At 50.1% G+C, this 14,138-nt stretch overlaps 1 protein-coding gene across 1 annotated transcript in view; it reads left to right on the forward strand.

The window, feature by feature from the left end:
- Positions 1-3,312: 3,312 nt before the first annotated feature.
- Positions 3,313-14,138, forward strand: part of NPLOC4 (NPL4 homolog, ubiquitin recognition factor) — a 42,114-nt gene continuing 31,288 nt past the window's right edge. Inside the window, exons 1-4 of the mRNA XM_050921103.1 lie at positions 3,313-3,393; positions 6,943-7,023; positions 10,385-10,497; positions 12,354-12,536. Of these exons, the coding sequence (XP_050777060.1) occupies positions 3,379-3,393; positions 6,943-7,023; positions 10,385-10,497; positions 12,354-12,536 (392 nt within the window). The 5' untranslated portion in view covers positions 3,313-3,378. The remainder of the gene's footprint in view (positions 3,394-6,942; positions 7,024-10,384; positions 10,498-12,353; positions 12,537-14,138) is intronic.

Consider the following 14,138-nt stretch of genomic DNA (forward strand, 5'->3'; position numbering starts at 1 on the left):
ACCACCTCTTGAAGTGGGACATTACCTACATAGACCGAAAACCCCCTTCCACTGATGTAGGAACGTCTACACTATGGCACTACAGCGGCACGCAGCAGCATCGTAGCTGTAGCAACTGTTGTGTAGATATGGCTTAAGTTCCTTTTGAGAATGAGAGTTAGGTTCCCCAGTCACTTGGACACCTTTGAAAATGTTACCCTGTATCTAACTTGCCCAGTCCTGTAGAACAATCCTGGATTGCCCCTTCTAATACGCAATTCCTGCACTCCTCCAGCAGGCCCCTTTGTGCACCCGCTAACAGGAGAATTGACGGGTGCTAAATGAACACTTCAGTGGTCCTTGGAGAGGGAGGTGATGACTGACATCCTCCCTGCTTTTCACCTCCTCCCCATCCACAGCAGAGAATGACAGTTCGCAGGGAGCCGGACTGGGGCCCCTCCGGTCCAGGACCCAGACTCAGAAGTAGTAGCATCTTTGCTGGGCCAGTACACAGCTGCGCTGCCCCATCAGCACCACTAGGCATCAGAAGCAGGGATAATTCTCAACAAGCTCCCCACACATCCTCATAGTTATGGCACAGTCCCAGCTCTCATGCGCTTGCAGGGGGAGGAAAGAAGCCAGAGGTTATGTAGAGCAATGTGATGCAGTAGTGACATAACATCATGACTTGGTCTCATTACTGGCTGATTTTGTGGCACAAATGATTTTATCCTGCAGGATGAACACAGAGGGATTCTGTGGGGTACCGGAGGAGTGGTTATGAGGCAGGACCAGGGGGAGGGGTTCTGTGGGATCCTGGGGGAGAGGTTATGGGACAGGACTGGTGGGGGGTTTAAGGTGAGACCGGGGGGGGAGGAGTTCTGTGGGGCACCCAGGGAGGAGTTATGGGGCCAAATTGGGGGGGGGGGTTCAGAGGTGTATCCTGAGGGGTTATGGGGTGGGACCAGGGGGGTTCAGAGGGGTACCCAGGGAGGGGTTATGGGGTAGGACCAGGGAAGGGGTTCTGTGGGGTACCCCAGGGAGGGGTTCTGTGGGGACTCGGAGGGGTTATGGGGTGGGACCGGGAGGGTTCTGTGGGGTACCCCAGGGAGGGTTTATGGGGTAGGACCGGGAAAGGGGGTCTGTGGGGTACCCGGAGGGGTTATGGGCCGGGACCGGGGGGGGTTCTGTGGGGTACCCGGAGGGGTTATGGGGTAGGACCGGGGGGGTCTGTGGGGTACCCGGAGGGGTTATGGGGCGGGACCGGGGGGGGTTCTGTGGGGTACCCCAGGGAGGGGTTATGGTGTAGAACCGGGGGGGGGTTCTGTGGGGTACCCGGAGGGGTTATGGGGTGGGACCGGGGGGGGGTTCTATGGGATACCTCAGGGAGGGGTTATGGGGTGGGACCGGGGGGGGGTTCTGTGGGGTACCCGGAGGGGTTATGGGGTGGGACCGGGGGGGGTTCTATGGGGTACCCCACGGAGGGGTTATGGGGCGGGACCGGGGGGGGGTTCTGTGGGGTACCGGAGGGGTTATGGGATGGGACCGGGGGGGGGTTCTATGGGATACCTCAGGGAGGGGTTATGGGGCGGGACCGGGGGGGGTTCTGTGGGGTACCCGGAGGGGTTATGGGGTGGGACCGGGGGGTTCTATGGGGTACCCCAGGGAGGGGTTATGGGGCGGGACCGGGGGGGGTTCTGTGGGGTACCCGGAGGGGTTATGGGGCGGGACCGGGGGGGGTTCTGTGGGGTACCCCAGGGAGGGGTTATGGGGCGGGACCGGGGGGGGTTCTGTGGGATACCTCAGGGAGGGGTTATGGGGTGGGACCAGGGGGGGTTCTGTAGGGTACCCCAGGGAGGGGTTATGGGGTGGGACTGGGGGGGTTCTGTGGGGTACCCGGAGGGGTTATGGGGCGGGACCGGGGGGGGGTTCTATGGGATACCTCAGGGAGGGGCTATGGGGCGGGACCGGGGGGGTTCTGTGGGGTACCCGGAGAGGTTATGGGGTGGGACCGGGGGGGGTTCTGTGGGGTACCCGGAGGGGTTATGGGGCGGGACTAGAGGGCGCTGTGGGGTACCCCAGGGAGGGGTTATGGGGTGGGACCGGGGGGGGTCTGTGGGGTACCCGGAGGGGTTATGGGGCGGGACTAGAGGGTGCTGTGGGGTACCCCAGGGAGGGGTTATGGGGTGGGACCGGGGGGGGTCTGTGGGGTACCCCAGGGAGGGGTTATGGGGCGGGACCGGGAGGGGTTCTGTGGGGTACCCGGAGGGGTTATGGGGCGGGACTAGAGGGCGCTGTGGGGTACCCCAGGGAGGGGTTATGGGGCGGGACCGGGAGGGGTTCTGTGGGGTACCCGGAGGGGTTATGGGGTGGGACTGGGGGGGTTCTATGGGGTACCCCAGGGAGGGGTTATGGGGTGGGACCAGGGGGGGTTCTATGGGGTACCCCAGGGAGGGGTTATGGGGTAGGACCAGGGGGGGTTCTGTGGGGTACCCCAGGGAGGGGTTCTGTGGGGACTCGGAGGGGTTATGGGGTGGGACTGGGGGGGTTCTATGGGGTACCCCAGGGAGGGGCTATGGGGCGGGACCAGGGGGGGGTTCTGTGAGGTACCCGGAGGGGTTATGGGGCAGGACCGGGGGGGGTTCTGTGGGGTACCCGGAGGGGTTATGGGGCGGGACCGGGGGGGGTTCTGTGGGGTACCCGGAGGGGTTATGGGGTGGGACCGGGGGGGGTTCTATGGGATACCCCAGGGAGGGGTTATGGGGCAGGACCGGGGGGGGTTCTGTGGGGTACCCGGAGGGGTTATGGGGTGGGACCGGGGGGGGTTCTGTGGGGTACCCGGAGGGGTTATGGGGCGGGACCAGGGGGGGGTTCTGTGGGGTACCCGGAGGGGTTATGGGATAGGACGGGGGGGGGTCTGTGGGGTACCCGGAGGGGTAATGGGGCGGGACCGGGGGGGGTTCTATGGGGTACCCCAGGGAGGGGTTATGGGGCAGGACCGGGGGGGGGTTCTGTGGGGTACCCGGAGGGGTTATGGGATAGGACGGGGGGGGGGGTCTGTGGGGTACCCGGAGGGGTTATGGGGTGGGACCGGGGGGGGTTCTATGGGGTACCCGGAGGGGTTATGGGGTGGACCGGGGGGGGTTCTATGGGGTACCCCAGGGAGGGGTTATGGGGTAGGACCGGGGGGGGGTCTGTGGGGTACCCGGAGGGGTTATGGGGCGGGACTAGAGGGCGCTGTGGAAGGATCTGTGGGCGGGAGGGGACGGACCGTTCCTGGCCGGAACCTTGTTGTCGGGGTTGGCGGCCGCGGGGCCCGTGACGCCGCGCGCACGGAGCGGGGGAGCTGGAGGCCGGAGCCGGGCACCGCTCCCGGGAGCAGGCGGGGCCGGCAGCGCCATGGCGGAGACCATCGTGAGTCGGGGCCGGGGATGAGGCAGCAGATCGGGCCTGGGAGCCCTGCGGCTGGGGCGGGGGCAGCGGGCCGGGGCCCCGGGAATCCAGCTCCCCGCCAGGCAGGGCCCCCGAGCCCGCTCCCTTCCCTGGACCCGGACCGGGCCGGGAGCAGCTGAATACCCCCAAGTCCCAGGGAGGGGCCCCCCGGGAAAGGGCATCTCCTCGGGAATCCGTCCGGCTGCCCCTCCCCGGCAGAGCCAGTCAAGTGAGACCCTTCAGCCTCCGCAAAAGACTCAGAAACCCTCCCACCGCGAAGCAACAAGCCGATGTTTTTCCCACCCGGAGAGGGTCTCCCTAGAGATCTTGGCGTTCTCACCATCTTCCCGTTTTCCTCAGACCCGGCTCTAGCGCAGCCTAACAGTTTTTAACCTTTAGGCCCATTTGAAGACTTCCACCCCCCCAGGCTTTTAAGTTTTGGGGTGGGAGTTGAGCTTGAGATGTTAGTGGGTGGCAGTTTGCCTATTAAAGTATTGGTTCCATTGGGCTGGGGGAAGAAGGACAGGATCCACCGGAAACATTAAAATACATCTTCCCCGTGAGACGGTCTGCATGTGTGCCTGGAGCTTGATAGGCTTATTAAAAATCAGACTAAATGTAACCTCCCTCTTTCCCCCTCTAAATCTCCATCCGGCACATACAACAGATATGTTGTGTCATAGTCTGTATCTGCGCTAGGGAGGGAAACTGCTATTGACAACCATGTGCAAAGGTTGTTCATAGCACAGTTGTGATCCCCGTGTGGATAGTGCCTAAACCTTTCTGTGCTCTGAACTTTCCCTTAAAACTCTCCCACCAGTACTGCTGCACCGGTTCTAGCAGTGTGCTGGACCACCTGCCAGTATGTTTACCACCGTGTTGTCTAGAGTAGGTCTAGATGATACTGAGATGAAAATTACTGGTGTCCAGGAGTGGCAGTGGGAAAATTCCCCAAAGTCCTCCAAGTCAAAGGCCCTTTTGGATGGGTGCAGAACCATTTTAAAACTCTATTCGAAAGCCACCTTCTGGCTTTAGCCTAGGGATTGGCAACCTTTGGCATGCAACCCATCATGGAAATTCGCTGGCCGGCTGGAGCAGGTTTGGCAGATCACAGCTCCCACTGGCTACAGTTCGCTGTTCCAGACCAATGGGGGCTGCAGGAAGTGGCGCTTCCCACAGCCCCCATTGGCCTGGAGTGGCGAACCGCGGCCAGTGGGAGCTGCAGGTAAACAAACTGTCCCAGCCCCCCAGCAGATTATCCTGATGGGCCACGTGCCAAAGGTTGCGGATCTCTGCCTTAGCCAAAATTTAGGCTAGAATGCTGTTCTTTGAATGCGGTTTGGCTTCATCCACATCAGTTGATCAGCCATGCTAGAAACTAGTTTAACTGGAACGGCATATAAACACCGTTCCTTTACTCTTTGTAAAGGTCTATCTCAATAGGCCTGTAATTTGCCAGTTGTTAGGCTGCTGAATCAATTGATTTCATTTGTTGCATGCTGATGCCCAGTCGGTCATTGGCCTCGGTGTGTTCTTCCACGTTAGTCACCCTCTTTCCAGTGGAGGGAGAACTGGGTGTAGAAACTAACAAAACAAAAAGTTATTGAAAGTGTTTGAAAAATTCTGGAACCTTGCAACAAAACAGGGTTTGTATTTAGATTTTTCTTTCTAAAGCTGCCAGGCAAGCCCTGCTGTTGAAAACCAAGTGTCTCTATAGACTTCCAGAATCACAAGCATCTATGCTACTCTTGTAGGCAAAACTTTGGCCAACAGTGACATCATCCAGGTCTTATTAGACCTCGTGTGTGTGTTCTTGGGGGCATCTGTGGTGATGCAGCAACTGGCATCTGCCTTCCTCTCAACATCTGGATGTTACTGATATTACCTTCCTTTTAGCATTTTCTTGGATCACCTGAGCAGCAGAGAACATGTGTTTTTAACTGGGTTATGGCAAAGTATTCCTTTTCTCAACCACACACTTCATGTTAGTTACTGTGGCATTGATGCTGGAGATCTTATCTGAAACACTGTCCTGAGCTGAACGCACCAAAATAAGGTACGCAGCTGATTGGTCATATATTGTTGCAGAAAAGGTTCGAGTTAGGACCCAGTGATATAGCTCTATGCTGCCATGCTAGTGCCAGGTGGTTAAATATTCAGTTGTCTGTTCTGATCTCTGGCTAGCTCCAGTGCCGCCTGGGAATTGTGTGGAGACATCATTCTCTTAGCCACTGGCAGAGAGAATGCTTCAGGGTGTTCAACAGCCTGGGTCTCATTAGCCCTTCAAATATTCTTAGTAAGCCCCACAAGTGGGAGAAGCTTGAACATTTAAAAAGATCTTTAGAGCCTTGTTTTGGCATTCTTAGGCTGATTAAATGTAAGTAAGCTTTCCAAGCAGGAAATGCAATGTGTGTTTGGGTTCCATGTGTGTTTGAAAAATCAAAGCGAGGTGGGGTTATCCCATAGTCATTAAGGTGCACCCTGAAATATAGTATTAATGAATCTGTACCTCACCTGTGTTATGCACACTTTTCTGGGGGAAGAGAGAGTGCAGCAACTTGCACTCAGGCGAAAGAGTAGTCTGTTACAAATGTATCCTGTTTCTAGCATGTTCCATGCATTCACACACACAACATCGGAGCGGTGATACGTGAGAAAATAACTTTGAAGAAGGGCATTCTGGAGCGCTCTGGCAGCCTCTTGCTGTCACATGTCAAGCTCTGCCCTGCTGTCCTTCACATTGGCAGATTGGTGTTTGTAAGAGCACTCTCTGCAGCCTGGCTCTTCACTGCATATCCCCGTGCTGCTTTGTACTCTGGGCTTGCAGCAGCTCTGAGGTGCTGTCTGAGCTTAGTCACTTTCACACTCCTGAGAAGTGTAAGACATACCGATGGTTGTGCCACTGATCCACAGCCAAGTCTGCCTTTATGGGAACAATTCCCTTGGCCTCTTTTCCCAAAAGCAAGTGGCTTTACTCATCTCTCCCATCTCAAATGGAGGCTTGCAGTGGAAATTCTATTAACGTCCCCCAGTAATGCCTTGTGCCTCAATGACTTAATTCTCTTATTCTCTTTATTGGAGATAGATGCCAACTATCAGTAATGTTGTTGAAATGAAATAAAACTGAAGATGACCCTTAATACTGCAAGTTAGCCCAGTTCCTCTGTAAAGGAAATTGGGGGATTGACTAAACTGCGCTCGTAAAAGCTTTGAGTTATCCTCTAATAATGCTGCATGTTTTGCTTCATGTCTAAATCCAGAAGTTTCATCAGAAAAATAAGCTCAGTGCCATTATTGACCTTTTAAATCTGTTTGTAAAAATGCCTCACATCTCAGAGTAATGTATCTAGCAAATACTGAGAATGACTTCAGTCATGGGAAAAGGGTGTGGTCAGGGTGAGAGGTTGTGATGATACTCGCTTTCTTTCATGTCTTTTAAAGTGGGGAACTTCTATTGCTCAGAAGCAAAACCAGGACAGGTCGTGGTATTGCTTTGTCATGTGACCTGGTATACCTTTTAATTCTCCACAGATAATCCGGGTCCAGTCACCAGAGGGGGTGAAGCGCATCACAGCAGCAAAACGAGAAACAGTTGCAACGTTTCTAAAAAAGGTATCCTGGCTTACAGCATTTCATCACTTATCTGCTGGCTTCCCTGCTCTCTTCTGGGCTCGGAGGGTGCTCTGGCTGCCCAGAATTTAGCCACTCTAGATGGCTGTGCTTTTGGGAACTACTTAGCTTACTGAGTGTATACACAGAGACTTTCTTAAATGAATGGTATATGCTCAACCTAAGCAGGATAGCCTGCTGGTGGTTGTGTGGATCAGCATGCGTTAGTCAGAACAATCTCTCCACAATTAAAGTGAAACTGGCTTTCTGCTATAAACTCAGTTTTGACACCCTCCTCCTAATTTATTCAAACAAATTCAACCTCTCTGCCTCAGCTTTCTCTGGTGTCATTTTCTTTGTTGTTTTCACATTCTGATAAGGCAATGACTGAGAAGGTGTTTAAGATATGGTTGCTTGAAAAATCAGTTATGCTCCACTGTTTGAAAACTGTTACTTTGGGTGATGAGACATGATTTGTTTTTAAAGTGGGTTGGACTGTATATTGGTTGATCTGTACATCTATACAGGAATTAATACAGGGAAATACTGTAACATTTTATCAGAACTGCATTAAACTGAAATGCTTTCCCATTCCATTCCTCTTGTTGCTAACAGTGTGTGCAGAGGGAGTTAATCTGATTCCTTTTCCACCTTGATACTTTCAGTCATGTCACCAACATCAACCCTGATTCAACGTCACTGAATGAATCAGAGACCTGAGTGGCAGGCTGAAAGGAAAGATCTACAATGTATACACACAACATTATGCTAAATACTATAAGTAATGGGATTGTGGAGGAGCATTAAATGGGAAATACAGAGAGAATATTCAGTATCTGCCACAAGTGATTGGCCTTCCTAAACAATATTTGTGTGGAAATGAACTGGTAGCTGTTTACTTCGCTCCTTGAGTACTGTTTTGTTTTCTGGTGCAGTGTTCTCTGAATGTCACGGGGGCTTTTCCAAATACTTCTGGATGTTAAGGAAAGATATTGAGCAGCTTTGAGATCCGCATGTGGTCTTTAGGGAACAGACTGCTGGGGGAACGAATTCCATAATTGGAAGTGTGCGGAGCACATACTGTTAATTTTATATCGGGTCTCAGTTGGTCATCTGATGGTTAGGGTCTCAAATTCATTGTTTACAGGGAGCAAGAATCTCAGATATTTTGCATTTCTCCTACAATCTTTTTTCTCCTCTCCAACTCCTGGGACCTTGGGAGTAGCGTGGAATCTTTAAGCTCAGTGCTTTTCTGTTAGCAAGAGGAATATCTTGTTTTATTGTGTTCTTAATCCTTCCCTCCAAACTGCTTGGATTTCACTTTACCTTGCTAGGGAGGATGAAGTAAGCATTCTGAGATTGTGCTGTGGGGAGATACTCTTGTTTTTCTTTCGGATACAGGATTTGTTCTGAGAGAGACATTACAGGCTGTAATACATCAGTGACTAGGTTCTTGAATCCTAATGGGTTTAGGTTTTATTACTTAAATGCCAATATATGTGAGTGTTACATCTAACTAGACAGTTGTAATTTAAACATCAGATTATAGCTTTTTCTGTTTGATTAAATGTAATCTTTTACTTGACACTTTAAGAAAAGCTTGTATAGACTGAAGATGAGGGACAGGCAGAATTCTGTTAAAGGAGTACCTGCTTATTGGAAGAACTTTCAAACGTATCTTGCTCAAAACACAAATCTCCTTTTCACTGTATTTGTCATAACTTTCTTTGTAGCATGTGCTAATTATTGAGGCTATGGTTTATAAACCAGGGCTTTACTCCTTCCTGGCCTGTGAGCTCCTCTTAGTTGATCCTGCAGAAATGCCGAATTAATTTCAAAATGTTATGCCATAAGGCACATAATCGTCCTGGCACTCCTTCTTTCAGAGCACATAACACCGTATATCCCAGGCCAGGTTACTGAGCATGATAGTATGGGAATTCCTCTGCTTCACGCAGCAAGGGCCGAATGAGTAGGCCGTCTGTCTTCAGGTTAGAACTTTAAACCTGGGAAAACCTGTAATTTTGTTTCCTAGCTGTAGAATTTGCTTTCTCCGTAATATACGAGGTCTCTGACCTGAGGAGCTGGTTATTCGCCTCAGATAAGTTAGAGAGACCATTTAGAAATCGCATTCCTCTGAATAACTGACCTTCTTTTGCTAAAATTCACACCTCAGTTCACTATAGCTGAGAGGTTAGAGAAAACAAACTGTAATCTCTTGTTTTCCATTTTATTGTGTGTGCTTGCCAGCATTTTGTGTATCATGCGCTTGACTGTGTCCCGTGTGTAGTCCATCTGAAGAAGTGGGGTTTTTACCCACGAAAGCTTATGCCCAAATGAATCTGTTCGTCTTTAAGGTGCCACCAGACTCCGTGTTGTTTGTGTGTAGTCCATTTCCTCTGTCTGTGAGTTTGACACAAGCAACGGGTGAGATATATTTTTTATATATTAAAAAAATAAAGCTACAGAAATTGCATAGGGACTCAGGGGAGCAGGTACAGCACCTGAAGCTACTTCTAACTCAGCTTTTAAATTGACTAGCTCTTAAAAGATCAGATGTATAAATGGGCAGAGATGCTATTTAACTGAAGTCAGCATTGCAAGCTTAAGAGAAAGTAGGTTTTAATTGAGGCACTTAAAGGATGAAAGGGAAGCTGTCTGGTAGTCTGAAGGAAGAGGCTTTTGCAAGCGTAAAGTCCAGCATAAAGAAAGGCACATGGCCAACAGTGTAAAGAAATGAAAAAAGGAGCAGAAGAGAGTGAAGATTGTGTGGAAAATTGTGACTGAGAAATGAAAGCAGAGATGAATGTGAGGAAGGAAAGGGGTTTGGGGTCTGCTGGGGCGAAGGTGACTTGGTGCAGTATTCCGCAGAAGCTGGCATGGGAGAGTAGAGATTTGGATAATAGTGACTGGTGCTTCCTCACCCCAGGTGAAGGTCACTTAGTCTTTAAGGTGCCACTGGACTCCTCATTGTTTTTATATGTAACATTGAGTGTTTGCCATAAAACTAACAGATTTATTTGTGCATAAGCTTTCATGGGTAAAAAAAACCCACTTCTTCAGATGCATCTCCATCTGAGGCTACCCCTCTGATAAGTGTTACATATGTATTTTATTTGCTTTCATTGTCGTCTTTATGACAAGTAGAGGTCCATATTTCTGTCAGCTCTTGTTTTCTTGTAAATTCCTTGCTAGGGTTTGTGTTTTTTAGCTTCCTGACAATCTTCTCTACCTGACGGGAGGATGGGTTCAGTTAAAATATCTGTAGCAGAGAATTCTGCTAGGCCTTTCCTATTTTCTCCCGCACAGTGAGGACACAGATGTGAAGTGTTCTGTATTGTCTCATTCTTCTCTTATTTCCTAGGTTGCAAAAGAGTTTGGCTTCAGGAATAATGGCTTTTCTGTGTACGTCAATAGAAACAGGACTGGTGAGATCACAGCCTCCCAGAACAAATCCCTTCACCTACTGAAAATCAAGTAAGTTCTTGACAGAGACCACCAGGGATGCAGAGAGAATGTTGTACAGTAGAATGTGCCTTACCCCTTTTGGCAAACCTGCCTAATGTCTCCCTTCTGTGCCTGTGTGGTAACTAATGGACAAAACTGTGAGCTTCAGTATTCCCTGCAATTGTCCGTTGTCATGGAGTCGCCGGGTCAATGCTCTGGAACTACTCCCCATGAAGCCAGTCAGGACTCTGGGGGGAGCCTCCTCTCTCTGAGCAGACTGTCCTCCAGGGCAAGAAGCTCACACAGTTTGGACCTTCCTGAGTCTGACCTCGGCGCATTCAGCAGCCCCTTACACACTGTACTTCCGCAGCGAATCTGCCTGGGCGGGGCTCCTGGGGAAGCCAGAGGGCCCTGCACCCCAACTCCGGAGTCAGATGTGACTTTGAGCCAGCCTGTAAAACAGAAGGTTCATTAGTCGACACGAACACAGCGTAGAACAGAGCTTGCTATTACAGAAATCAGTGACTTTCAGCCAAGTCCATCTTGAGGGGGAGGGAGCCCAGAACCAGGGCTCTGGTCCTCCCCCGAGCCCTAAGCCAGCCTTCGCTTCCAGCTGCCTGGCCCCTGCCCTGCTCATTGCTCCTCCTCCGGCCTTTGTTTCAGTTTCAGGGCCACCTGGGTCGCATCCCCCTCCTGGGTCTCAGGTTACAAAGAGGCAGCTGTAGCCTCCACAAAAGTCACACTCCCTTAATTCTACCACCTAGACATTGGGGCAATACACAGAGAAACCGAGGCCACAACATTCATGCAAAACGGTAAGACTCACATACAACATAACCAGGGAAAATCCCCACTTTGTCACATCCGTGTCAGGCTTGTCACTAGTGACAAGGCAAATTGGATTGGTTGCAGTATTGTGGAAATGTGGGCTACCAGAAGTTACTGTCTGTGGTAGCCCATGGTAGCCACCTAGCTTAGGGTTTTATAGTGCTGCCCACTACTGTAGTAAACTTGGACCAGACTCCTCCTTTGCTCCTCTATGGCCAAGAGGGAATTGCATCATTTTTTCCTCCTCCCTATCTTCTGCACTCCTCCACCCACGCTGCATTGCTGCTGGAGTCCATTGAGCTCCAGCCCTCCCTCATCAGAGACTAGTGGTAATGTTCTTTCAGCCCACCCATCACCTTTTCTACTGTGGGTGTCGGTGCAAAAGGAAGGGCACCAAACAAAGCTAACTCATTTGTGTTCCTTAATAGTGCACAAAAGGCCTTCGGAAGACACCCCACTACAAGTGTAGGCAACCTAGTTAGCCCTTTGCCCTGCTGAAGCTGCTGTTTCTCTCCTTTTCACCCCTTCCTCCCTGTTCTCTTTCTGTTTCTTGGGCTCTGTTCTTGGTGAAAGGTGCCTCTTTATTTTGCTGGTGCTAAGAGGCAGAGTTCAGCACCTGTATTTGAAAGCATCTTGCAGCTTCGTAATGCAAATGGGCAAAACAGCAGACGCACTAGCTAGCTAATGAAATGGCTTTGGAAGGTAGTTGTTAGTGCTGTGCTAGTTCATTTATTCTACTCGTGTCTCCAGATTTCAGGTTCGGGTACCTGGGAAGCTGTGGTAGATGTGCATTAATGAAGGCCGTTATATGCCAGTAAGGAAGCTTAGACATTTCAGCAGGTAACTCAGACAGAAGCCGTAGGTTCCTCAGGGTGGATACAGTGAAAATCACGGTCAAACAAGTTATTGCTGAAAGAAAGGGAAGTGAAGGTAATGCATATTGAACTGTACTCTAACCTACAGAGCGGATGCTTTCCTAACGGCTGTTTGCCCCACTGTGTATGTAGGAAGTTAGGCACATTCCAAAGCAGTGCTTCTTTCTCTTTCTCCCCACATAGGCATGGTGATATGTTGTTCCTCTTCCCCTCGAGCCCTGCTGGCTCTTCCTCTGAGAACATGGACACCTCTATCTCTCAAGGGCTGTTGCGCCCCTTGGGCGTCCCTCACGTGGTGGAAGATGAGATCGACCAGTACCTAATCAAACAGGATGGGAAGATTTACAGGAATCGAGACCAGCAACTGTAAATACTACTGTGCTTTCTAACTAGATTCTATAGTTCTGTAGCACATGCTTGGTGCTTAACAAAATTTAAAATAACATTCAGTAGGAAACTGATAACCAGTAAGAGTGTTAGATGACCGGCCTTCCTTCTAAACCATACACCGCTCATTGGCTCCCCTACCCCTTTTCAAATACCCACAAGGAAAAATAGACTTTGCTGTTATCCTAGAAAGTTAAATCTGGGCTCTGGCAAGCCAAGGCTGCAAACAGATTCCAAACTGTAGGGCCTTTGCCAAGAAGGACCTGCTGACAGCCACCTCCTGTTTAAACCAAGGTCGCTCCAGCTGAAGTGCCTCTGATGATGTTCTCTGTTCCCAACCCCCTTATAGCTATACAGATTAAAATCAGCTCCTTGAATTCTATTTAGAAATGTACTGGTAGTTAGTGCAGAACAATTCTGGAATATGCTCCCAGTGTGACACCCGCCTAATAAGAAGCGGGCTGCATTCTGCAGTAGTTCTGTTTCCATATGGTTTGTGTGTATTTCCTATAGTGTGTGTTACATTAATCCAGGCTTAAGGAGACAGGCATGGATAAACTGTGGCATAGTCTGGATCCCACATGAAAGCCACAAACGGAAAAAATCCCTTTTAGCCAAGGCTGCTACCTAGGCATCCAGGAATAACAGAGGATCTCAGTTGCAAATAGTTCATGTATGCCTTTGGTCAGGTGCTCTGGTTGTTCCCCCACCCCACTAATGTTCCCCCTCATGCTCAGATTAAGCCACCACAGCTATCCCTTGTTACAAGATACCTGTGTGCCGGGGTGGGGGTGTTTGTGCAGCCACTCCAGAATGCATTCTTGGACTTGCTGGGAAACTTTGTCATCTCAGGTCCATCAGTTTTTAGAACAGCAAAACCACAGGAGTCAAAGGAGTGTCTGGAAGTGTTTTTTACCAGCTAGCCTAGGGACTGGGAGTCAGAACTCTTGGGCACGATGCCTAGCTCCCTTCGGGGTCACTGTAATAATTTCTTGTGCCCTCTGTTTATCCTTCTATAAAGTGAGGATACCTGCTTAGCTAACGGGAAAGTTGAGACATCGTGTTTATAAAGTGTGTTTAGATAATCCTAGCCCTTATATATAGTGCTTATCAGTAGATCTCAAAGTGCTTTACAAAGCAGGTACCGTTATTCCCATTTTACAGATGGGGAAACTGAGGCACATGGAGGGAAGTGACTTGCTCAAGGTCACTCAACCGGCCAGTGTCGGACCTGGGAGTAAAACCCAGGTCTCCTGACTCCCAGTCCAGTGCTTTGTCTGCTAGACCATACTGCCTCCTGGTTTTGGCTGAGAGGAGCTTTGGATGAGCAATGTAGTATTTGTTCCCATAAAAATAAACATTAAGGTATTTTAATAATGCCTTAAATCTAAACACACCTTAACAAAATGTTTTTGGCCTGGCTGGTCACATAGCATTAATTGGGGAAAATATATGGTGGTAATTGCCAACACTAATTACTATTTTCACTTACCCTCAGACTTGGAACTAGATCCCCCTTTGTGAAGTAACTTTTCAGAGGTGTTGAGAAAAGATTTAAAGACAAGCAGGACTTTTTTTAAC

Source organism: Gopherus flavomarginatus, chromosome 12 (genome assembly GCF_025201925.1).
Source record: "Gopherus flavomarginatus isolate rGopFla2 chromosome 12, rGopFla2.mat.asm, whole genome shotgun sequence".
Classification (NCBI taxonomy): Eukaryota; Metazoa; Chordata; order Testudines; family Testudinidae; genus Gopherus; species Gopherus flavomarginatus.